We start from the raw sequence: 26,959 nt of genomic DNA on the forward strand, positions 1-26,959 counted from the left end.
CTGTAGCCCACCAGGCTCTCCTGTCCATGGGATTATCCAGGCAAGAATATTGGAGCGGATAGACATTCCCTTCTCCAGGGGATCTTTACAACTCAGGGATCAAACTCAGGTCTCTTGTGTCTCCTGCATTGGCAGACAGATTCTTTACCCACTGAGCCTCCTAAGAACTCACTTCAATAAACTTTCTAAAAAGGACAGAAACAAACCAGATCAACAAGGAAAAAAAAAAAATCCAGATATAAGAGCATACTGATTTGGTACAAATATCTGAAAAATCCTCAGATAAGCAAATGCTTCATTTGCACAATAAAGTTGTTACTTCTTTGGGCAGAAAAAATAAACTCCATAGTGTTAGTGTCACTGGCAATCGTTCACAGCCCCATTTCAGTGTATTTTGTTCTTAGCCCGACTGTCTGAGTGTGCATGTGTGATATAGTATAGACAAACGTGACTCCTCGTGCAAGTCTTATAGACTGCGTTCTATGGGTTGTGCGCACATGAATTGTTACACATGCTCAAAAAGTGTTGCCACTTTGGTCTTAAAATTTAAAACTACTTTAAAACTGCCCGAAATCACTACAAAGACACAGGAACGCGTGTGTTGCTGTTCCTGTTGTCCCCTTGCTTTTTTGTTGAGGAAGTTTATGGAAGGACGCAGCCAACTTTACACCTGCCCTCTGACTCCTGGAGTCAAAAGCCTCCCGGTAGCTGTGTCACTTGCAGCTGTGTGTGGGGAGGGATGGGACTAAGAAAGAGACGGTGCAGAACGGATAGAGGTTCTGAGAAACATCTACAGCGCAGATCCACAGACTGGCGCCACTGCTAATTTCTGTCTTTGGAGTATTCTGCTTAAATTCATTTTGGATCACGATGAAAGGAGAAAGAGAGTGGAGTGATAGTCTCACAGTGATTCTAATTGAGATCCACCACGGGAGAACACACAGAAAGACGGATTTAGGTATTAGCGTTAGGAAGATTTAAGTCTTTGATATAGAAAGCGGCCAATTTCATGATTACCATTGATTGTGGCAAATTTCGATGATACCAAGTAGTCTGAACCTGTCTGGAAAGCTCCATTAATTCAGTGAAATAACAGGAAAAATCAACATAGTCAGATTAAGATAAATGGCAATTGGTCATAATTACAGGGAGTATAATATGATTCAGAGAATCTTAAAATCCCTAAGAAGTCTTTTTTTTTTAAATAACATTTCAATTTGAAAATCATACTTCAATAAAGCTAAAAAAGACAGTATTTCATTTTATATATTTTAATGATCATGTGATATTTAGCAAGTGTTTATTGACAACTTAACTAATTCCTACTATGTGTAAGATACTGGACTGGAACTGTTTTGATGTGAAGGAGGAACGAGGAAATACTTCTACAAAGACTTTTAGCCTCAGAACAGGAGATAACATAAATATTCAGATATTTTAGCAGAGAATCTGATGAGTTGCATCACAAGTTATTAGGGAATTAACTGGAACAATAAAAATAGAAGAAACTACTTGTAATTACAGGACTCAGAGATCACCTTATGAAAACTACTTTAGCTCTGGGCAATGAAATGTGATGTAGGAAACAATTTTATTTGCCAAAGCATCAGATACACAAATGGAGATTAATATAGTTGTTTACACCAGTCAGTCGTCTCAGAGCAGTGATTGCCTCTGCCAGCTAGGGTGCGTCTGAGACCCAGCGGGACATCTGACCCTGATGCTTGTGGAACACTGTTTGCTTACGTGATTAAAATTATTCCCCACATGTTTGACCAGTGAACTGTCTGTACTTTTTTTGTCACCTGTAAAAATATATTAATACTGTTCTTAGCAATCTAACACATACAGACAATGGCTAAAACTACATAAACCTCTACATAAACCTCTCATAAAGTATTATATATGTTTTATAATAAAGGTGAAAATGTTTCTTAATTTTGGAGTATGGTTTTCTTGCTTTCATTATGGCATTAAGGTTAACAAGAAGCTCATCCTCGATTGTGCACGGTCACATTTTTTCCATCCTAAAGGTGGCTCTCATCACAAGTACTGGGTCTCCTGGAAGGCAGGACCCAAAACAATGAGACCACAGTGAATTCTGAGCACATTCCCCAGTAAGGACAGTGTCCTTAGAGGTTTTGGTAGCACTGATGACAAGAGGCTTAGACGGCAGTGATATTAGCAAATTTGGGGGAATGAGAATTTACAGTTGATGCACAGCAAACAATGTCTTGGGGCTGCCAGGCAACTGTTTGTTGGTCTCACCTCCTCCTCCATATCAACTAGATCTTCCCACTGGTCAGCTGTTTACCTGTAAACACACACACACACACACACACACACACACACACACGTGTGCGTGCTCACACAATGGTACAATTACTGCTCGAGAAAATAAGATCCGACATACCTGAAAACGTGATGTTGAAGCCCTCATAGGAAATGGAAAAGTCTGATATAAACCGAAGCTGGGCTGTGAAGTTTCCAAACAAACCCGCCTTGATGGTGTGAGGCAGCACCGAGCCCGTGAGCCTGGCCACCGGCTCCGAGAAGCTCCCGTCCTCGGTGATCAGCAGGTAGTCATGGGAACTCTCCAAGTGAAAGGTATGGAAGATCATCTGGACTCCTGAGAGACAGAGATGGAGTCAGTGAGGGGGAGACAGAGAGAGACACACAGAGAGACAGAGAGAGAGACAGACAGTCAGACAGAGAGAGACAGAGAGAAAGAGAGAGACAGACAGAGACAGAGACAGAGAGAGACAGATAGAGAGAGACAGGGAGAGAAATGGAGATGGTGAGAGGGAGACAGAGAGAAAGAAAGGGAGAGGGTGACAGAGAGTCAGAGATGGAGACAGAGAGAGAGAGAGATGGCAATGGAGACAGAGGTGGAGTCGGTGAGAGGAAGAGGCAGATGGAGAGAGAGAGACAGAGAGAGAAAGGGCAGAGAGGGGAGTAAGGGGGTACTGATAGAATCAATAACTAGGGAAAGAATTCTTCCTGGGCATCAAAGTCTTGAATCAAAATATAATCTTGAAATGCAATCTGAATTATGAAGTTTGAAAGAAAAGTACAGAGAATGGGTAGAAAGAGGATGGCTTTAGGAATAAAAGAGAAGAAGGAATAAACAGCAAAACCCAATGTTTTGGTGTATGTAGGTATAGATACAGATACAGATTAGACACAGGGATATACAGCGAGCTACGGATGCAGGTTCCAACATAAACACATAACTAAACTCAGCAGCAGGGTTCAGTGGACTGTGCACAGCCTCTCAGGGCAAGCGTTTGTGACTAAGGAGACAAGGACCAGACCACTTTCCAATTGACAGTAAACATGTCCTTTAGAAACACCAGGCTTGGAGGTTTAATATAGAAACTTGCACAAGTGAGGGAAGAGAGTTGTGAAAACCTAGTTTCATGTGGCCCTTTGGGAATATGATCCCCTAGTAGCTATACTCACAAAGCATTATGTCTGAATTCCTATACATAATGAATATAATTAACCATGAAGAGATCTTTTTAATGAAAATATTTATTTTTATGATTACAAAACCCTGGTCACTCATAACTTGCTTATTCTTTTTTTCTTTTTCAATTCCCTTCAAAGCCAAGTTCTCCTTAACATACAATTACTCATTATGTGTAATAATCCTCATCAGACTTAGAACACATGGCAAGTACAAGAATGAGGCTTAGATTTATCATGGAAATGAGAAGTTAGATAATTATTTATCTCCTTTTATTTAAGTGTTATTCACATGTTGTATAATGCATGCCTCTTTTCTTTAGCATTGCACCTGATTTCCAAGCTTATGTTCACAAGTAAAAAGTTGTTCAAGTTATCTGATCAAAAGAGAATAAAATAAGGAATCAACTTTTGCTTGAATGTACCAATAATTTAGATTATTTATTTCTAGAATCTTATTAAAAATCACTTAGTAATTGAAACATATATGAGGAAATTAGTTATCTTACTTGTTCACACATCAATATTTTTTGTTCCCATGTTGGCATCTAGTTAATTATTTTATATTTTTGAAATCCGTAATATTCTTACCCTTTCCATGAGACACCTCAATGGTCCATGTACAGTTTAGAGAGTTTGGGTAAAAATCTGGAAACCCAGGAGAAAGAACTGTTCCACTCTTTCCATGGATGTATCCTCCACAGAGGGCTTAAATAATAAGAAATATAATTTTAGTATTAAAGTTTCACAATGATTGCTACAATAAAATACTTTTAAAGTGGCATTTAATTTGCACAAGGAATAAAAGAATACTTAAGGTCACCTCCAGGAAAAACAAAACAAAACCAAAACTTTATTTAGCCTGCAATGTGTAAGTTCATATACAAAGACCTAATTAGTACAAAACCTGGAGAGACACCACAGAGTAGGCTATACCAGCTGAAGTGGAACCCTCCTGTGCGTCTGCTCGACTGTGTCACAGGATGCACAGCCCTTTGACCTGACTTTATTCCGAGTGCATCTGTGAGGATGCTCTTGGGTGAGGTGATGCTGGAACAGGTGGACTGAGGAGAGCAGGTGGCCCTCCCCTGATGGGGGCGGGCCTCTTCCAACAGGTCGGAGGCCTGAGGAGGTCGAAAAGGCTGAGCGTCTTATAAGCGAGACGGAACACATCTTGCCCGGCGGCTTTCACACTGGGACATCAGCTTCCTTTCTATCCTCAGTCTTGAACGGAAGCATCAGCTCCTTCTGAGTCTTGAGGCCGCTGGCCTCTGGACTGGAATTCACACCCTTTGGGCCCCTGGGTCTCCAGCTGGCTGACTACAGATCTGAGGGCTTCACAGCCTCTGTAATCAATCTGAGTCAACTTCTTATGATAAATTTCTCCATCTCTACCTATATCTCTGTATCTTACTGATTCTAATCCTCTAGAGCTGCCAGCATTCTCAGTAGCACTTCATTGAATTTAAATCCTTTACAACAACACATGTCTTATTTGATATATCTCAGTCTCATTTCCGAAAGAAAGAAAAGAAAGTTGTACATAATCACTTGAGGGAGGAAGTCGACATGTTTAGGAATCAGTGTCCTGTGGAGGTTCCAGTGCTCAGACCTTGATGCCAGAAAGTGATGAGTTCAGATGCTGCCCTGTCTCTGACTCTGTGGTCTTTGGCAAGTAGCTCATCCTCCTTCCTGCACATCTGTCTTATCTTAAAACTGAACACAGTGATAAAAGCCATCTCTTAGGGTAGCTGTTTATAACAACTGGCTTCATAGAACACAATTTACAGGGTCCCATATGTATTAAATACCCAAGACATTAGCTGTTGATTCTATGAATAGATTTTCATAGCATCACTATGTACAATACACGAGGGTCCATCAACAGATGAATGGATAAAGAAGATGCGGTACATATGCACAACTCTGCCATACAATCTGCGTCAGCTCTGGTGAGGTTGGTGAGTCTACAGAGCGAAGTAAGTCAGAAAGAGAAGAACAAATACAGTATATTAATGTATATATATACACGGAATCCAGAAAAATGGTATTGATGAACCTACTTGCAGGGAAGGAATGGAGACACAGATGTAGAGAATGGACCTGTGGGCACAGTGGGGAGGGAGACGGAGGGATGACTGGAGAAAGTAGCGTCAGCGTATGTACACTATCAGGCATAAGATACCCATCTTACACGGGGTGAGAAGTTGCTGTATTGCACAGGGACCCCCATCTGACACTCTGTGATAACCTGGAGAGATGGGGTGGGCGAGGGGAGGCTAGGGAGGAACAGGGCGTATGTATAATTGTGGCTGATTTATGTTGCTATGTGGTAGGACCCAACACAACATTATAACATTAAAATTTTTAAATGTTTTTTAAATTTTAATTTTTAAAATTTTATAATTAATTATAAAAATAAAAACCAATAAAAAGAGAAACAGCAAGATATCAATAATTTAAAATTTGAATAAACTTTATAAAACTTAATTTTGCAGACAATTGATGAGTGGATATTTATCTTTTCTTTTCTATCTTAAGTCCTATCGTGGTTTCCTGAGAATGCAAGAGCTGAACCAACAAGGAATCAAACTGGCACAGGGGAGCTGGGGGGAAGGGCCAGGGACCAGGTTCAGCCCTGAGCCAGTCTCCAGGTCCTCTGGACCCTTGACCCCCGTGTTGTTCAAGGGTCCACTGTCACATGAATGTCCTGAATCATGTAAAAGCTGTTCCATAAATAACACTCAGAAAAGAATGAGCTCATTTGTAGAAAAAGTGATATTTCTCATCATGCTCACTCAGCATGTTATTTTAAGGAAACAGATAATTTTTTTGAATATGCAAACTTGAGATCTAGGTAAAAGACAGCAAAATATAAATTATTGAAAAGAGTTCTAGAATATTTTAAGAGGCTGAAGTTTTCACATCTTAAAGTTACATTGACTCATTTTATTATGAAAAAGGTAATAACATAGCATTTAACATTAATTTATTCAAAAAATAGTTACTGAGTACCTGCTATTTTTTGGGCTTCCCTGGTGGCTCAGAGGGTAAAGCATCTGCCTGCAATGCAGGGAACCTGGGTTTGATCCTTGGGTCAGGAAGATCTCCTGGAGAAGGAAATGGCAACCCACTCCAGTACTCTTGCCTGGAAAATCCCATGGACAGAGAAGCCTGGTAGACGACAGTCCGTGGGATCACAAAGAGGCTGACATGACTGAGCGACTTCACTTTCACTTTCACCTGCTATGTATGAGTAAAATAGACAAAAATCTCTGCTCTGGCAGAGTGCACATTCCAGCTGAAGAAGAGAGAATATAATATGAATGACTGACTATATACAATGTTGGAAGATGACACATGCCAGGGAAGAAAATGCAGAAAGAAAGAAGAACTGGCTTGGGGCAGAATAAACGGGGTTGGGGGGAAGATCTGACTCAGGAGGTGGCCGTGAAGAAAGACTTGAGACAGAAGGAAGCACTTGATAATCTGGGGAAGAACTTGCTTGAAGACAAAACCAGCAGGATGAAGGCCAGAGAGAGTGGGCTGCCAGGGTGGGGAGTGGGCTGCTGTTGTTGTTCAGTCACTCGGTCGTGCCCAGCACCTTGTGACCCCATGGAGTGCAGCATGCCAAGCTTCCCTGTCCTCCACCATCTCCTGAAGTTTGCTCAAACTCATGTCCATTGAGTCAGTGATGCCATCCAACCATCTCATCCTCTATCATCCCCTTCTCCTCCTGCCCTCAATCTTTCCCAGCATCAAGGTCTTTTCCAATAAGTCAGCTCTTTGCATCAGGTAGCCAAAGGATTGGCACTTCAGCTTCAGCATCAGTCCTTCCACTGAATATTCAGGGTTGATTTCCTTTAGGATGGACTGGTTGGATCTCCTTGCAGTCCAAGGGAACTCTTGGGAGTCTTCTCTGGCACCACAATTTGAAAGCATCAATTCTTCAATGCTCAGCCTTCATTAGGGTCCAACTCTCACATCCATACATGACTACTGGAAAAACCATAACCTTAACTATACAGACCTTTGCTGGCAAAGTGATGTCTCTGCTTTTTAATATGCTGTCTAGATTTATCACAGCTTTTCTTCCAAGGAGCAATCATCTTTTAATTTCATGGCTACAGTCACCTTCCACAGTGATTTTGGAGCCCAAGAAAACAAAAAGTCTGCTGGGGTAGGGGCAATCTGGTGGGGAGGGTGGGGAGAGAAGGGAGAGAGTCCTGGGCCCTGGGTCAGAAGGGAGAGAGTCCTGACCCCCTGGATGGGGTCAGATCCCATCCAGACCATGGCCCATCTCTGAGTGTGATGAAGGGCCACCTAAGGGTCCTGAACAGAAGATGAAGTGGGTCCACTTGGCTTTTAGTTTGGGTGCTGGGCTGCTATGTGAGGAGGGGGTTGAGTGGCAGAAAGCAAAACAGGTAAGACCCTGGACAGAACATCAGCAGAGATGTGGCGGGAAGTGGTCAGAACCCAGTAATGTTTTGAAGGTAGAGCTGATAGGATTTCCTTGTCAATGGGATGTGGGTGCCATAAAGGAAAAGGAAGATTGTAGGATGATTATAAGGTTCTAAGGCTGAGTGGGGGAATGGACTTGGGAAGAACCAGGTTTTGAAAGTAAACCAGTTCAGTTTTGGACACACAAGTACAATGCTTATGAGACATCCATGCCGAATGGTTGGAGCTGTAATTGGATATGCAAGTCTGGATCCCATGAGAGAGGTCTGACCAAGGGCTAGAAAGATGAGATCATCAACACTATGAATGCAGATGTAGATAAAAAGACTAAAACCTGGGATGTTCCTATGAATAAGACAGACAAGTCCCTGTTTTTCCAGTTTACTTTCAGGTGGGCAAGGCAGATAAATTAATAAAAAGATAGCCAAGCATGATTTATTCTGAGGACAAGAATCATAACTGGTTCTCAGAGGCAGGTGAGGTGAGAAGAGTACAGCAAGCAAGCGATGGCCACGTGGCCACGACGATGAGCACTGAGAAAGCGAAGGACAGATGGAGGCAAGACAGACAGTCAGCTCACCCAGGGTTAACAGTTTGCTTGGTGACAGGCCAGTAGCTGCCAATTTACTGCAAGGTCACTGGGTTCCTGCTGGTCTTTTAAGGAAAACGCTCCTCTTACAGATTCTCAGTTATCAGCTTCTGTCATTCCCACATTCTCTCTCATCTTCTCAGACCATGCACACAGTCTTCCAGGAAATTCAAGTTTGCAAACAAGTCAGTCGTTGTTTCAAAGAACCAGAAACCTGCCTTCACTAATTTTATTTTTAAATGTCTTTCTCTGCCTAGATTGGAGGAAGGCACGAGTCGAGGCATGTAGACTATATCACAGGCGCTAGTCACTTTCCACCTGGGAGGTAGCAGCGCAAGAGGGGGAGGAAGAAAAGATGACAGAGTCTACTCACTCCCTGGAAGATACGATTTATTTCCACAGCACCAACTCTAACTGACGCTGAAACTCCAATACTTTGGCCACCTGATATGAAGAGCTGACTCATTTGAAAAGACCCTGATGCTAGGAAAGATTGAGGGCAGGAGGAAAAGGGGCCGACAGAGGATGAGATGGCTGGATGCCATCACCGACTCAATGGACATGAGTCTGGGTGAACTCCGAGAGTTGGTGATGGGCAGGGAGGCCTGGCGTGCTGCAGTTCATGGGGGTGGGCAAATGCTCAGACATGACTGAGTGACTGAACTGAATCGAGCTCTAACTTGTAACCTCACAGCTTTCAGCTTCATAATTTAAACTCTGATATACACTATTGCAGGCATGCTCAGTCAAATGTCTGACTCTTTGGTGACCTCATGGACTGCAGCCCACCAGGCTCCTCTCTCCATGGGATTTCCCAGGCAAGAATACTGGAGTGGGTTGCGATTTTCATCTCCAGGAGATCTTCTTGACCCAGGGATCAAATCCACATTTCCTGCACTGGCAGGCAGATTCTTCACCGCTCAGCCACTTGGGAAGCCCCGTACACTATTGATACCATGTATAAAATAGGCAACTAGTGTGAACCTACTGCACAGCTCAGGGAACTCTGCTCAGTGCTCTCCGGTGACCAAAACAGGAAGGAAACACAAAAGAGAGGGGATAGATGTGTGCCTATAGCTGAATCCTGCTGCTGTACAGCAGAAACTTACACAACATTATAAAGCAACTACATTCCAATTAAAAAAAAACAAAAAAACAAAGCACTTTCACTTCTTTCTCAAACCACAGCTGGGCTGGCAACTGCCTGCTAAGCATTTCAGAATGAAACCTGTGGGTCCCTACTCTCCCCTCACTGCCTGCGTCATCACCTCTCACTTCTGGCAAGTTCTGTAACTGGTATGTTTCAGCTTGTTTGTGTCCACTTGACCTCCTGCCTCCTAATGCTTGCTTCTTCCTTGAAGAGGAAGCACGTGAAAGCACGCAGTATACTGGCTGGTTTCTTTATTTTTTCTATTATTTCCTCCTTTTTTTTTTTTTTTGCTTTAAATTGTTAATAAAGTTCTATTTAAAGCAAAAAAACTTAATGGGGTTACTTTTCATTTCAGATTATTTGTGGACTCCCCATGCCCTACAGAAGTTGTTTTTGTTCATTCATTCATTTATATGGAAATCCTTTCCTCAAAAGAAGTCTTCTATAGAACACCATGATTTAAAAAAAAAAGTCATGGATAAATGAGAGCTGTTCAGTTGAGGTGGCCCTGCCCTTGTCCTAGCTTTCACCTTGAGCACTGCACACGTGGTCTCAAATCTCTCACCCATGGAAACAGGGCCATGCTCACAGGACCAGCCTGAGCAACCCTCGAACTGCCTTTGATCAGCACCCACCCTTGGCAAATAAACCTCTCTCCTTCAGTCCCTGCCGGCCATGTTTATGACTTTATGCCTGATTCTCACTGTTTCTTCACTTTCAGTCTTTTCTTTCCTTTCAACCTCATTATTAAAGATGCATCATGAAAGTTGTCATCCAAGCCTTTCAAGTTCCTTTATCTCTGTATTCTCAACCATTTGTCCTTTGTCCTGTGTCTAATAGAGCATTTACTTCTTTGGATGATTGAAAAATAAGTCTTTCTTCTCTCTATTCTAATAGATTATGAACTTGCCAACTGTGTGCCCATAAAATCAGTGGTTTTCCAATAAATGCTTTTGGAAAAAACAAAGAGTTTACAAAAATATTTATTAAATGTAGAAACTTTTGCAAAGCTTTCTTACATTTGTATTTCACTAAATAAACGAGGGTCAACTTATTGTAATGTTCACTTTGCTTCTTCAAAATCTGAGTATCTAAAGCATAAATTAAAAAAAAAGAAAGAAATGCAGCAATGCTATTAATATGGTGTGAGAGATATTGATAGAATTTACCTTTTTTCATGGTGATATAAAATATTATAATTAATTCTGATTTCTTCTTTCCTTTCTGAGAGCTGTGAATTTTTGAAAGTGTAAATATCCTATTGATGTATTATTTGTCACAATAAAAACCCATAGGGTTTAAGAGATGGCTTATGACTTGAAAAGGCAACAAAAATAATTCTTAAGGTTAAATGAAAACAGTCAACCATGACAGACTAAAAGTCTCATATCAAACTCTAAAATCTCCAAAGTGTGCAGATTTATTAATCACCTTTTATCATAAATGTATTAATATCTGAGACAAGTTACAAGGAAGCATAAGCAAATAGTTTATGTTACCAATCTCTTGAGAAAGTTTAAACTCCAAATTTACATAAATTTAAATTGGAAGACAATAATAGATAAAATGCACAAGTCTAATGCACCTGATCATTTCCTATGGAAAACAAATATATAGCATCTCAGATATCTGCAAAGCACACAAGGCCCTTTCCAGTCTATGCCCATGCCATTTCTAGAAAACTTCCTTCTGGTCATTCCACTCTTTCCATTCACTCTCCTTCACTGAACCTCCAGGAATTTGCAGAAAGTTCCACGCTGGTCAACTCATGTGAGCTTGCTCATTTCCTCTGCCTAGAACGCCTCTTTGCATATTAAATTTTGAGAAATTCTACTCAGCACTGGATTCCCATCCCAGGGTTCTATTTTAGATGAGTTCTTCTTCAACTGCTACTTCCTAGGGGAGACTGTATTAAATGATTAAATGTGAATACATAAACACTACAGTCTGAATGCTTGCATCCCCAAAACTCATGTTGAGATCCTAAGGTCTGATGTGATGGTATCAAGGGTGCGGCCTCTGATGTGATCCAGTCATGAGAGCTGATGCTGGTGGTTGTGGTGCTGATTTAGTTGCTCAGCTGTATCCGAATCTTTGCGACCTCATAGACTGTAGCCCACCAGGCTTCTCTGTCCATGGAATTTCCCAGGCAAGAATACTGGAGTGGGTAGCCATTTTCTTCTCCAGGGGATCTTCTCGACCCAGGAATCAAAACAACATCTCCTGCACTGGCAACCAGATTCTTTACCATTGAGCCACCAGAGAAGGCCCACGAGGGCTGAGGTCTTATTCCTGGGATCAGAACCCCGATAAAAGAGGCCCCAGAGTGCTCCCTCATCCTTTTCACCATGAGATGACTTGGGGGAAGATGGCTGTCTACATCCCAATATAGGGCCCTGTAAGAACTCAGCCATGCTGGCAGCACCCTGATCTCAAAAAGAGTCATCATCCAAAATAGTGAAATATAACTTCCGTAGTTTATAAGCCACACAACTGGTGGCATTTTGTTATAGCAATTCAAATGGACTAAGAATATATACCATTTGATTGACTGGATTATCAGTGCTAAAGTTAGACTTTTAGAGCTACATATGGGAGAAATGGATGTCAGAAAAGCTTGTAGTGCTAGTGACCTGGAGCAAAAGCAGAAGAATTCTGGTGAAGGTGGAGAGCAACCTGGTCTTACAGGATGAGGATGACTGGATAGAAGTGGAAAATAGTCTTGGATAGATACTAAAATGTTTAAACAAAGCCAAGTCGCCAATATAAAGTCAACAATAACATGTGCATATTGTTCTCCTTTGAGAAGAGTCCATTCAAAATGACAGGTTTCAGGTGGGTCAGGATAAATCTCTCATTTTTATATGTCAGTTTTCTTCACCAGATCGAGAATCTATTAAATAGCTGATCTGATGACTGGGCTGTTTTCTGTGTTGGACAGCACCATCCTCCACCACAGCCCAGCGGTGGAATCATGATCAGGGGACCACACGCTGTCAGTCTCTCCAGCTCACACTGGGAAATCTACAGTTGAAACAACTCAAGAAGCCCCACTGGAGCAGATGCTCAACCAACCTACCTCAAAAGCAAGTGTACAAAAGAGAGCAGCTTGTATAAGTTTCTTTTCTAAATTCCACTTTTAGCTCTAGCCCATGAAATAATTAAAGCTGCACAATGACATTCAATAGAGCCATGAATTTGTATACCATGTAAACATTTCAATAAAATTATTCATATGATTAACTTACACATTTTGGATTAGGTGATATAATAAAATATATTGATTGATATTCAGTTATGTGTGAATAACATGGAAGTCTTTTAAGGGTTAGGCCCTTATTGTACTTAGTAAAATTGTTGTTAGTAAAGACTCCAAATAAGGAGTGAACATTTTGGTACAGTATTTAGGTCATACTCAAGTTTTACAAATTTTTAATTAGTACAGTAGCTAATATCTTTCTGACACTAGTAGTCATAAACATGAATTTTATTTATTATTATTAGAGTTCTAATACAAAAATAAAACATGGCAACAAAATTTCAAATAACATCATAAAATGAAGAACTAAAAAAGTCTCTCTTCACCCTCCCTGATAGCCTACTAACATCCCAAATGGAGAAGAAATTTTCCTTGCAGTCATAATTTTAGATTATAAATGTATAATTGTAGCTATAATTTTAGGTTCTCTATTTCCAGGCATTTCCTGTGCATACACTGTGAGGGTGTCTGTAGTTACCTACATGTATGTGCTCTCACACATGAGACACATTGCACTATGAGCTGCTTTTTTTCTCCCAAGAAACTATATTATTTACATTTCCCAGTAATAATGCAGAATGAACATGCAGATTCCTAATCCCACAACGAATCCAAATAATATGAACTTTCCACTTCTTTTTGCAAATCCAACAAGGGAGATAAATTACTGTGTTTCACTTGCAGTTTCCTGATTCCTGGTCAAAATGGACCTAATTTATACCATTTATTGGCCTTTGTGCACTCCTGGGAGTCATCAATGTGTTTGTTTCCCTCACAGATCTATTGGTTTATTTGTGTTGTTTATTTTCCTTCATTTGTTTTTTGGACAAAGCCATTTAAAATCATATTACACAGACAGTACAATTATTTTCTCTAATCTGACCATTTTACTTTACCTTTAAAAAAATTTAATGGAACTTTTTGATGCATGGAACAGGGCAGTCAAAGCCAGTACACTGGGACAACCCTGAGGGATGGGATGGGGAGGGAGTTGCGGGGGGTGGGGGTGGGGGTTCAGGATGGGGACACATGTATACCCATGGCTGATTCATGTCAATGTATGGAAAAAAAAAACACTACAATATTGTAAAGTAATTAACCTCCAATTAAAATAAATAAATTAATTTAAAAAATAAAAAAAATAATGGAACTTTTAATTTTTATATAGTGAAATGTCAATGTTTTTCATTTATTGTCTCTAGATTTCTTTAGAAAGTTTTCTAAGAATTAAAAAGTAAGATTTCTTAATGGATAAACTGCTTCACTGACTTTGCTTAAAGCCTTTGACTGTGTGGATCACAACAAATTGTGGAAAATTCTTAAAAAGACAGGAATCCCAAACCAACTTATCTGTCCTCTGAGAAACCTGTATGCTCTTCAATAAGTGGTGCTGGGAAAACTACACAGCTATGTGTAAAATAATGAAATTAGAATATTTCCTAAATCCATACACAAAGATAAATTCAAATGGATTGAAGACCTAAATGTAAGACCAGAAACTATAAAACTCTTAGAGAAAAACATAGGCAGAACACTTGATGACATAAATCAAAGCAAGATCCTGAATGATTCACCTCCTATAGTAATGGAAATAAAAGCAAAAATAAACAAGTTGGATCTAATTAAACTTAGAAGCTTTTGCACAGCAAAGGAAGCTACAAACAAGGTGAAAAGACAACCCTCAGAATGGGAGAGAATAATCGCAAAGGAACAACTGATAAGAATCAATTTCCAAAATATACAAACAGCTAATGCAACTCAATACCAGAAAAACAAACAACCCAATCAAAAAGTGGGGAAAAGCCCTAAACAGACATTTCTCCAAAGAAGACATACAGATGGTTAAAAACACGTGAAAAAATGCTCAACATTGCTCATTATTAGAGAAATGCAAATCAAAACTGCACTAAGATACTACCTCACACCAGTCAGAATGGTCATCATCAAAAAGTCTACAAACAATAAATGCTGGAGAGGGTATGGAGAAAAGGGATCCTCTTGTATTGCTTGTGAGAATGTAAATTGATACAACTACAATGGAAGACAGTATGGAGATTCCTCAAAACAGCTGTGGTACATATATACAATGGAATATTACTCAGCCATAAAGAGGAACACATTTGGGTCAATTCTAATGAGATGGATGAAACTAGAGCCTATTATACAGAGTGAAGTAAGTCAGAGAGAGAAATATAAATATTGTATACTGACACATATATATGGAATCTAGAAAGATGGTACTGATGAATTTATTTGCAGGACAGCAATGGAGAAAAAGACCAAGAAAAGACCTATGGAAACAGGGCGGGAGGGGAGGAGGGAGAGGGTGAGATATATGGAGAGAGTAACATGGAAACTTACTTTACCATATGTAAAATAGATAGCCAATAGGAATTTGCTTTATGACTCAGGGAACACAAATAGGGCCTCTGTAAAATTCTAGAAAGGTGGGATGGGAAAGGAGGTGGGAGGGAGTTTTTGGAGAGAACATACATGGGTGTTCCTATGGCTGATTCTTATTGATGTTTGACAGAAAACAACAAAATTTTGTAAAGCAATTAACCTTCAATTAAAAATAAATAAACTAAAAAATAAGCAACAATGAGACATGGAACAAAAGACTGTTTCAAAGTTGGGAAAGAAGTATGTCAAGGCTGTATATTGTTACCCTGCTTATGTAAATTATATGCAAAGTTCACCATGCAAATACTGGGCTGGATGAATCACAAGCTTAAATCAAGATTGCCAGAAGAAATATCAACCATCTTAGACATGCAGATGATACCACCCTAACAGCAGAAAGTGAAGAGGAACTAAAGAGCCTCTTGATGAAGAGGAAAGAAGAGAGTGAAAAAGCTGGCTTAAACCTCAACATTCGTGAAACTAAGATCAGGGCATCTGGTCCCATCACTTGGTGGCAAATAAAAGGAGAAAAAGTGGAAAATGGCAAATTTTCTTTTCTTGGGCTACAAAATCACTGCAGATGGTGACCACAGCCAGGAAACTAAAGTTCCTTGGAAGAAAAGCTAGTAGTCATGTATGAATGTGAGAGTTGGACCATAAAGAAGTCTCAGTGCTAAAGAATTAATGCTCTTGAATTTTGGTGCTGGAGGAGACTCTTGAGAGTTCCTTGGACTGCAAGGAAATCAAATCAGTCAATCGTAAATTAAATCAACCCTGAATATTTACTGGAAGGACTGATGCTGAAGCTGAAGCTCCAATACTTTGGTGATCTGATGCAAAGAGCCAACTTATTGGAAAAGATCCTGATGCTGGCAGAGAATGAAGGCAAGAGGAGAAGGGGGCAACAGAGGGCAAGATGGTTGGTTGGCATCACTGATTCAGTGAACATGAGTTGAGCAAATTCTGAGACATAGTAAAGGACAGGGAAGCCTGGCATGCCACAGTCCATGGGGTCTCAAAAAGACGGACATGACTCGGTGAATGAACAACAACAAATGGATAAAGAAAAGGACAAAGGCAATGACTCAGGCATATACAGACCCCTGTGTGACAAAACAGACCGGGCGTCAGAGAAGAGACAGTACAATTTTATTAATAAATGGATCTAGACACTACATCACATCTGACAAAAATATTAGATGGGTTTAAAGTATATATTTGACATTAAAAAAAACTAGCATTTGCTTTCAGGGTGATGAACACATCCTTAATCATGGTGATGGTTTCATACATGTATAGGTGTCTCAGAACATAGTAAAATTTTCACATCAAACAGGCAGGTGATAGTATTTTAATTATACCTCGTTCAAAATTTTAAAGGTTTTCAGAAGAAAACAACAGAATATCTTTATGACTTGAGGGTAGTAAGCCTTCTTAAACACTGTCTGTAAAACACCAATAACAAACGAATGCATTGAACAAGTAGATTATTTTCAAATGAAAACATGCTATTCTTCAAAAAGAGACCAAGAAGAAGAGGAGGAGGACAGAGACAGCATGAGAGAAAACATTCACAATACATGGATTCAACAAAAGAGAGGCCCCCAAATGCATAAGCAAGGCTTATTATTCTATAAGAAAAAGGTATGTTACCCAATATAAATAGGAGGAAAGAAACAAATTATTCATGGAGGAGGGTGTACTCTTAGCCAAACAAGCAGGAAAAGGAGCTCAAAATAACTCAAATGTTCATACAAAGTATCATGGAATAAACAGCGGTGGTACATTTATACAGGGAAACAGATGACAGGAATGAAGGAGGTGCAGTTAAATGCCATGCCCTGGATGTCACAGTGTATGACTGAGTGAAAGAAGCTGGAAATAGCAAAGAAACATCCTGCATGACTTCCTCCACATAGAATCTTTAGGGACAAGGGAACTGTAGCCTTTGTGGAGGCAGTGACTGGGATGAGGCAGGACTCCTGGGTTGCTGGTCACATTCATCTACTGATCTGTGGGCTTGATCTTATACAATATGCTTGCTGTGGGAAAATTCATTCTATAAATAGAAGCTCTACCTCATAGAGAAGATTCTAGATAAACTTCAAGCACTAAACAGCCATGTTTTTCAGGTCTAAGAACTTGCAAACAGAAGTCCTGTTTCAGTCACATCCTGAACCACCCCATAAAATGCTCACCACCCAAACTGTTTATATAATTTCTGTGCACGTCTTCCTGGTTTGCTGCTCCACCTACCGTCACAGCTGGGCAATGCGTGGTTCCACTGGTGGTTCCGCTCACAGACCAGGGGCTCGTCGTCACTCAGCGTGTAGCCCGGGTCACAGCTGAAGGTCACTGTGGACCGGATGCCAAAGTGACTGCCGTGCCGATGCCCGTTCACGGGGATCCCAGGATCAAGGCAGGAGTCAGACTCCAGAGTCACACCTGGACACACAGGGAAAACCATCATATGGAGACCTTCCTAGGTTATAGAAAAAATAGTATCTGTGCCATAATACAAACAAAATATTCCTAGACGTGATCAGACCTGGAAAATTATGGAAGTGAATCCAGTAACCCATTCATGTGAAGACAAATATATTTTCAAATATTTGCTTTTACTGTAGATAGGTGTATGCTGTTACATTAATAACCAGGTAGTAGCTAGGGAGTAAAATCTTGAATAATTTGCTGACCTCCCTGAATTTCTCTTTCTTTGAAAATCAATCAACTGTACTAAACAAAGTCTAAGTCTGTTTTCTGTCTCTCATCTCTCCTTATTCTTATATTTGATATACCAGTAGATTTTGGCAATCATACTTCAACGTTCATATATTTGCATACATTCACCCAAGCTCATACACACATCAGGCAAATTAAAACTGCACTGAGGCTGATTTTCTAAAATTGCATTCCACAAATCCATACTTTATTTTTTCAAATTTGCACTTAAGTCAGCCACTTTCAAGATGGCTATAAAATTAGCCTATGCTAAAAGATGTTAAAACATAAAGTGCTATATAAAGTCAAGTAATGATGATCACATCATTTCAAGAGTTTCTTTTCTCTGTCTCTAACATTCCTCTTTATTTTTAGAATAATACATTTTAAAGGATGAGGAAAAATGGAGTAAGGGAAGAGAATTTCATTGCAATGTTTAGGAATTCAAAGGGATTAAAAAAAATAGACTTATGGATTTCCCTTGTGGTTCAGTGGTAAAGAATCTACCTGCCAATGCAGGAGACATGGGTTCAAACCATGATCTGGGAAGATTCCATGTGCTGCAGGACAGCCAAGCCCATGGCCACAACTACTGAGCCCAAGCCCTAGAGCCTGGGAGCCACAGCAGTTGAAGCCTCAATGCTCTACAATCTGTGCTCTCCAATAAGAGAGATCTCACAATGAGAAGCCTGCACACTGCAACTAGAGAGCAGCCCCCGCTCGCTGCAACTAGAGAAAGCCTGAGCAGCAATGAAGACCCAGCCTAGCCAAAAATAAATAAATAAAATCATTTTTAAAAAAGACTTGCTGTTAGTATAACTCTCTCAGTAAGATTCAAAACAGTGCAATTATGGTGAAATATTAATGAAAACTCTTAAATTATTACTAGTATTCAGATCATTTACTCTCCTAAAATGATATTTGGGATGTTTCTGATCATCATATATATTTTACCAAAGTTTGAATGACATATCTTATGAATATACCCTCCCTTATTCAGTCAAATACACGATTTGCCACTAAAGAGTAAGTTTCTTAGATAAATAAGTGATGCGGTTTCCTTAAAGCACCACCATGTGATCCAACAGGTGCAGAAACAGAAGCAGGGAGGGCGCTTTCAGTGAGACCTTTTGCTGAATTACCAAACCTGAGGGTCATTACAGGAACCCCTAGGACTTGCATCTGGTTTCAGAATTGGTAGGATGAACAAACTTTGCACTTTGTAAGTCTGTGCTCTTTACTCTCTAGTTAAGAGACAGCGGAAAGGACTAGTACAGTGAAGTGTTCCAAGGGAAAAATAAGTGAAACAATGAAAAGAAAAAAAAAAAGATATAGCATCATTATTCCCAAGATTTTTTTTCTTAAAAATTAGTTATTCTAACTAAAATCCTCAAACTAACCTATGCCTCTCATCTTAGCAACAGGATATAACTGTCTGAGCTGCAAATACACCAATAGCAGATGGCCAGCATGTGCCCCAAGACCCGTCACCCACCTGGCTCCTCTCTTTCAGTGTGTGCACACACACATTCATGTTCTACACACACACACACACACACACACACACGTTCACTTTCTGCACACATACATGCACACATTCATTTTCTACACACACACACATTCTACACACACCCACATTCACTTTCTACACACACACACACACTTTCTACATATGCATTCACTTTCTACACACATCCATTCACTTTCTACACAAACACACACTCCCTATACACACATTCACTTTCTACACACTGTTTCATTTTCTACACACACATTCACTTTCTACACAAACACACATATTTGCTTTCTACCCACACATTCATTTTCTAAACACATATAATTCACTTTGTAAACACACACTTTCATTTTCTACACACTTTCACTTTTAGCACACACACTCACTTTTTAAAACACACATTCACTTTCTACACACTCATTTTCTACACACACGTTCACTTTATATGCACATTCACTTTCTATACATCCATTCAATTTCTACACATACATTCACTTTCTACACAAAGACACTGACTTTCTACACACACATTCACATTCTACACACTTGCATAATTCACATTCTACATACACACATTCACTTTCTACACACACACACTTTCTACACATGCATTCACTTTCTACACAAACACACACTTCCTACACAAACACACACAGTCACTTTATACACACACATTCACTTTCTATGCACACACACTTTGACTTTCTACACACATTCACTTTGTAAACACACAGTCAATTTCTACATACACAACTCACTTTCTGCACACATTTTCACTTTCTACACACACATTCACTTTTTACACATGCACTCACATTCTAAACTCATGCATATTCATTTTTTACACATACACATCCACTTCCTACACAAACACACATACTTTCTACACACACACCCTCACTTTCCACAATCTACACTTTCACTTCCTACAAACGTTCAATTTCTACAGAAACACTCTCACTTTCTACACAAACACACTCTCATTTTCTACACACATATTAACTTTCTGCACACACATTCACTTTTTACACATACTTTCACTTTCTATACACACACAATCACACACTACACACATGTGAATTCACTTTCTACACAGACACATACCTTCACTTTCCACACACACGCTTACTTTCTAAAACACTTTCACTTTCTACACACTTACATTCACTTTCTACACACACACACAGAGTCATTTCTACACACACACACCACATATTCACTTTCTACACACATCCACTTCCTACACACGCATACTAGCTTTCTACACATGCTTTTACTTTCTACAGTAATGCAGTTTCACTTTCTGAAGACACACATTAAATTTCCACCCACAAACATTCACATTTGACACACACACAGTTTCTACACACACACACACACACACACACACACACACACACAATACACTTTCTACTGACAAACACACATTCACTTTCTATACACACATTAACTTTTACACACACATTTACTATCTACACATACACATTCATTTTCTTCATGCACACATTCACCTTCTACAAACACACATACTCACTTTCTACACGTGTACACACTCACTTTCAACACACATTCACTTTCTATACAAACACAACTCACTTTCTACACAAGTACACTTTCACTTTCCACACACATTCACTTTCCACACAAATACAACTCACTTTCAACACACATACTTCCCACACGAATACACTTTCACTTTCTACACAAACATACTTTCACTTTCTACACATTTGTACTTTCTAAACATATATGCACATTCTAAACCCACACTTGTTCATTTTTTACACACATTCACTTCCTACACAGACACATATTCTCTTTCTATATACATTCACTTTCTTTTTAAAAAATTAATTTATTTATTTTAATTGGAGCCTAATTACTTTACAATATTGTAGTGGTTTTTTTCACACATTGACATGAATCAGCCATGGGTGTACATGTGTTCCCCATCCTGAACCCCCCTCCCAGCTCCCTCCCCATCCCATCCCTCAGGGTCATCCCAGTGCACTGGCCCTGAGCACCCTGTCTCATGCATCAAAACTGGACTGGTGATTTAGTTCACATATGATAATATACATGTTTCAATGCTATTCTTTCAAGTCATCCCACCCTCACCTTCTCCCATAGAGTCCAAAAGACTGTTCTTTACATCTGTGTCTCTTTTGCTATCTCGCATATATGGTCATTATCATCTTTCTAAATTCCATATATATGCGTTAATATGCTGTATTGGTGTTTTTCTTTCTGACTTACTTCATTCTGTATAATAGGCTCTGGTTTCATCCACCTCATTAAAACTCATTCAAATGCATTCTTTTTAATGGTCGAATAATATTCCATTGTGTATATGTACCACAGCTTTCTTATCCATTTGTCTGCTGATGGACATCTAGGTTGCTTCCATGTCCTGGCTGTTGTAAACAGTGCTGTGATGAATATTGAAGTACATGTGTCTCTTTCAATCACTTTCTATGCAAACACACACTCACTTTCTACAGCCACACTTTCATTTTCCACACTCAGACACTCACTTTCCACACAACTTTAATTTCTACAGACACACTTTCACTTTCTACAGATGCATTCACTTTCTACACAAACATTTCACATTAATACACTGACAGTCTCATTCCACACCAGCACAGGCATAAACTTTCTAAACACACACATAGATATTCTCCACACACACATTCATTATCTACACACATTCACTTTCAAGACACAACACACACATTCGCTTTCTACATACACTTTCACGTTTTACATACTCACATTGACACTACACACACATTCCCCTGCTACATACACATACACATTCATTTCTGAACATATATACATTCAGTTTGTACACACACACTCATACATTCACTTTCTATACACACACATCTTTGCTTTCTACACACACTTTCACCTTATACACTCAGGTTTTCATTCTCCACACACACTTTCACTTTCCACACAAACACTCTTTCAGTTCATGCATAGTCACTTTCACTTTCTATATATTTATTCACATTTTAAACTCACACATTCACATAACACACAGACATTCACTTCTTACACACAGATAATATTCACTTTCCACACATGCAGTTTTGCTTTCTACAACAATCCACTTTCTACACACACTTTTACATTTAACACTCCTAAACTTTCACTTTCTGCACACACACACATTCACTTTCTGCACATACAGGCATTTTCTACAAACACTTTTTCACTTCTTACACATATACTGTTTCATTTGCTACATATATGTTCACATTCTACACCAACAGAAATCACTTCTTACACAGACTTTCACTTTCTATACTCACACTTTCACTGTCTACACAGATACACTTTCACTTTTTACAGTTTTACTTCCAACACACACATGCACTTTCTAAACTCACACATATTTATGTTTTACACTCACACATCTTCACTCCCAACACAGACACATATTCACTTTTTACACACATATTCACTTTCTACACAAACATAACCACTTTCTACACACAAACTTTCACTCCCCACACTCAGATAATTTCCCTTTCTACAGGCACACTTTCACTTTCTACACATACTTTCACTTTCCACACACGTATTTTACATTATACAAACATTCTCACTCTATATTCACACATAGACTTTCTATACACACACATTCACTATCCACACACATTCACTATCTACACACAACACACTTGTCCACTTTCTACACACACTTTCACTGTCTACTCTCACATACACTTTTACTTTCTACACACACTCATTCACTCTACACACACATTCACCTTCTACACACACAAACACATTCATTTCTACACACATATACTTTGTTTCTGTACACACACACTTTTACTTTCTACACAACCACACTCACTTTCTATGCAGACTTCCACTTTCTACACCCACACACTCACTTTCCATACACACACTTTCACTTTCTATGCACATACATATTCACATTCTACAAACACATATTGACTTTCTATTTAAACATTCACTTTCTACACACAGACTTTCAGTTTCTACAAACACATATTTTACATTCTACACTCACAAACATTCTCATTCTACAGCACACATCCACACACTTTCTATGCACACACATTCAGTACCTACACACATTCACTTTCTACACTTGGTTTCATATTCCACACCCTTTCACTTTCTATTGCTGCTGCTGCTGCTGCTAAGTCGTTTCAGTTGTGTCCGACTCTGTGCGACCCCAGAGATGGCAGCCCACCAGGCTCCCCCATCCCTGGGATTCTCCAGGCAAGAACACTGGAGTGGGTTGCCATTTCCTTCTCCAATGCGTGAAAGTGAAAAGTGAAAGTGAAGTTGCTCAGTCGTATCTGACTCTTCACGACCCCATGGACTGCAGCCCACCAGGCTCCTCTGTCCATGGGATTTTCCAGGCAAGAGTACTGGAGTGGGGTGCCATTGCCTTCTCCATCACTTTCTACAGTTTCTCTTTTTACACACCCTTTCACTTTCTCCACATATCTTCACATTCCAATCATACACATTCACTTTTTAAACACACATTCACTTCCCATACACAGACATGTATTCACTTTCTTCACACACATTCACATTCCAGATACACACATTTTTACACAGGCATTTTCACTTTCCACACACACATTACATTCTACACTCACAAACATTCTCATTTTACACTCACACAGATATACAGTTTTAAAACACATTCACTATCTACACACAATCACTTTCTACACAGAAAACACACATTCACTTTCTACACACACACATTCCCTTTCTATAAATGTTTGCTTTCCACACATTTTCTTTCCACACACACTTTATACAGACACACTTTCACTTTCCACACTCATACACTTTAACTTACTACACACACTTTCACTTTCCACACACACACACACACACACACACACACACACACACACACACTTCTAAACCCAAAATCAGTTTCTACACACAAACATTCACTTTCTACACATACACTCTTTCACTTTCTACACATGCACTTTCACTTTCCACACACTGTTTCATTTCTACACATTCGTATTCTACACACACACACACTTTTACTTTCACACATACACAGATTCACTTCCTACACACACATTCCCTTTCAACACACAATTTCACTTTCCATACACATTCACTGTCCACACATTCTTCACTTTCTACACACTCTTCACTTTCTATCCACTCACTTTCTACACACTTTCACTTTCTATACACACATATTCACATTTACACACACACAATTACATTCTACACTCACAAACATTCTCATTCTACAATCACACAGACACAGCCATTTTACACAGATATTCACTATCTACACACATTCATTTTCTACAACACACTCACATTGTACACATACCCATTCACTTTCAACAACACACACATTTATTTCTACACACACACATACACCTTCACTTTCTATACACACAGTCACTTTCTATGCACAGACACATACACTTTCCACACACACAAACTCACTTTCTATACACACACTTTTACTTTCTACAACCATACACTTTCACCTTCTACACCCATGCACTTTCACTTTCTACACACTTTCACTCTGTACACACAGTTTCACTTTCTACACACACTTTCACCATACACATATTTTCACTTTCTACACACATTCAGTTTCTACACATACTTTCGTTTTATATACAAATTTACCTTTTACAAACATGCACTTTATACACACACACACATTCACATTCTTCACCCACACCCACAAAAATTCACACCCACATACACACTTATTCACTTTCTACACACACATTCACTTTCCATACTCAGACACATTCACTTATGTATGCACACACATTCACTTTCTACATACAGATTCATTTCCCACATACTTTCACTTTCTATATACACTTTCACTTTCCACACTACCACACTCACTTTCCACACACACATTCACCTTCTACACACACATATACACATTTGTTTCTACACACACATTCACTTTCTACACAGACACATTCACTTTTTACACACACACATTCACTTTTTATACACACACACATTCAATTTCCACACACAATTTACTCTTCAAACACACACACACACTCTCTCTTTCAACACATATGTTCACTTTCTACACTCATACACTTTCACTTTCTACACACTAACTTTCTACACTCATACACATTTACTTCCCACACTTTCACTGTGTACACAAACACACTTTCACTTTCTACACACACTTTCACTTTGCACATGTACATTCATTCTGAACTTACAACCACATTAAACAAACACAGACACATTCACTTTCTACAGGCTTACAGACTTTCTACACACTTTTACTTTCTACACTCACACTTTCACTTTCCACACACGCTCTCACTTTCTAAGGCAGTGATTATGAGGTTTCACAGCACGGCCTGAACACAGTGGATACATTACACTGGCTGATTGATTTTGTAGCTGAAGGATAACAGAAGAATTCCCTCAGATGAAGAATCTCTGTCAAACTGGTACACAAAAGAGAGTGAAGACAGTAAATTACATCCACATGTTCATCAGTACCTAAAACTGCTGATTATCCTAAGTTTCACCCAAATCTACATCCAAAGGCCAACTAGTTTTTCTAAAATGTGTGGAATTGGGAGGACAGAATGCATGTTAGCTGATCAATGATGAAAAGTTAAGTTCAGTCATTCTTCATGTCCAACTCTTTGCAACCCCATGGACTACAGCATGACAAGCTTCCCTGTCCATCACCAACACCCAGGGCTTGCTCAAACTCATGTTCATCGAGTTGGTGATGCCATACAACAATCTCATCCTCTGTCATCCCCTTCTCCTCCTGCCTTTAATCTCTCCCAGCATCAGGGTCTTTTCTAATGTGTCAGTCCTTCACATCAGGTGGTCAAAGTATTGGAGCTTCAGCATCAGTGCTTCTAGTGAATATTCAGGAATGATTTCCTTTAAGGTTGACCGGTTTGATCTCCTTATTGTCCAAGGGACTCTCAGGAATCGTCCCCAACAGCACTATTCAAAAGCATCAATTCTTTGGCACTTAGCTTTCTTTACGGTCCAACTCTCACATCCATACATGACTACTGGAAAAACCATAGCTTTGACTACACAGACCTTGGTTGGTAAAGTAATGTCTCTGCTTTTAAATATGCTATCTAGGTTTGTCATAGTTTTTCTTGCAATGGGTAAGCATCTTTTAATTTCATGGATGCAGTCACCATCTGCAGTAATTTTGGAGTCCAAGAAAATAAATTCTGTTACTGTTTCCATTTTTTCCACATCTATTTGCCATGAAGTGATGGGACTGGATGCCAGGAGCTTAGTTTTTTGAATGTTGAGTTTTAAGCCAGCTTTTCCACTCTCCTCTTTTGCTTTCATCAAGAGGCTCTTAAGTTCTTC

At 39.4% G+C, this 26,959-nt stretch overlaps 1 protein-coding gene across 1 annotated transcript in view; it reads right to left on the bottom strand.

Annotated features, from left to right (window-relative positions):
• The window catches only part of CSMD1 (CUB and Sushi multiple domains 1), a 2,070,704-nt gene that overhangs the window by 361,768 nt on the left and 1,681,977 nt on the right, over positions 1 to 26,959 (bottom strand). Inside the window, exons 18-20 of the mRNA XM_070781602.1 lie at positions 17,587 to 17,775; positions 4,060 to 4,176; positions 2,414 to 2,629 (exon numbers count right to left, since the gene is read on the bottom strand). Coding sequence (XP_070637703.1) covers positions 2,414 to 2,629; positions 4,060 to 4,176; positions 17,587 to 17,775 — 522 coding nt within the window. The remainder of the gene's footprint in view (positions 1 to 2,413; positions 2,630 to 4,059; positions 4,177 to 17,586; positions 17,776 to 26,959) is intronic.

Source organism: Bos indicus, chromosome 27, assembly GCF_029378745.1.
Source record: "Bos indicus isolate NIAB-ARS_2022 breed Sahiwal x Tharparkar chromosome 27, NIAB-ARS_B.indTharparkar_mat_pri_1.0, whole genome shotgun sequence".
Taxonomy (NCBI): domain Eukaryota; kingdom Metazoa; phylum Chordata; class Mammalia; order Artiodactyla; family Bovidae; genus Bos; species Bos indicus.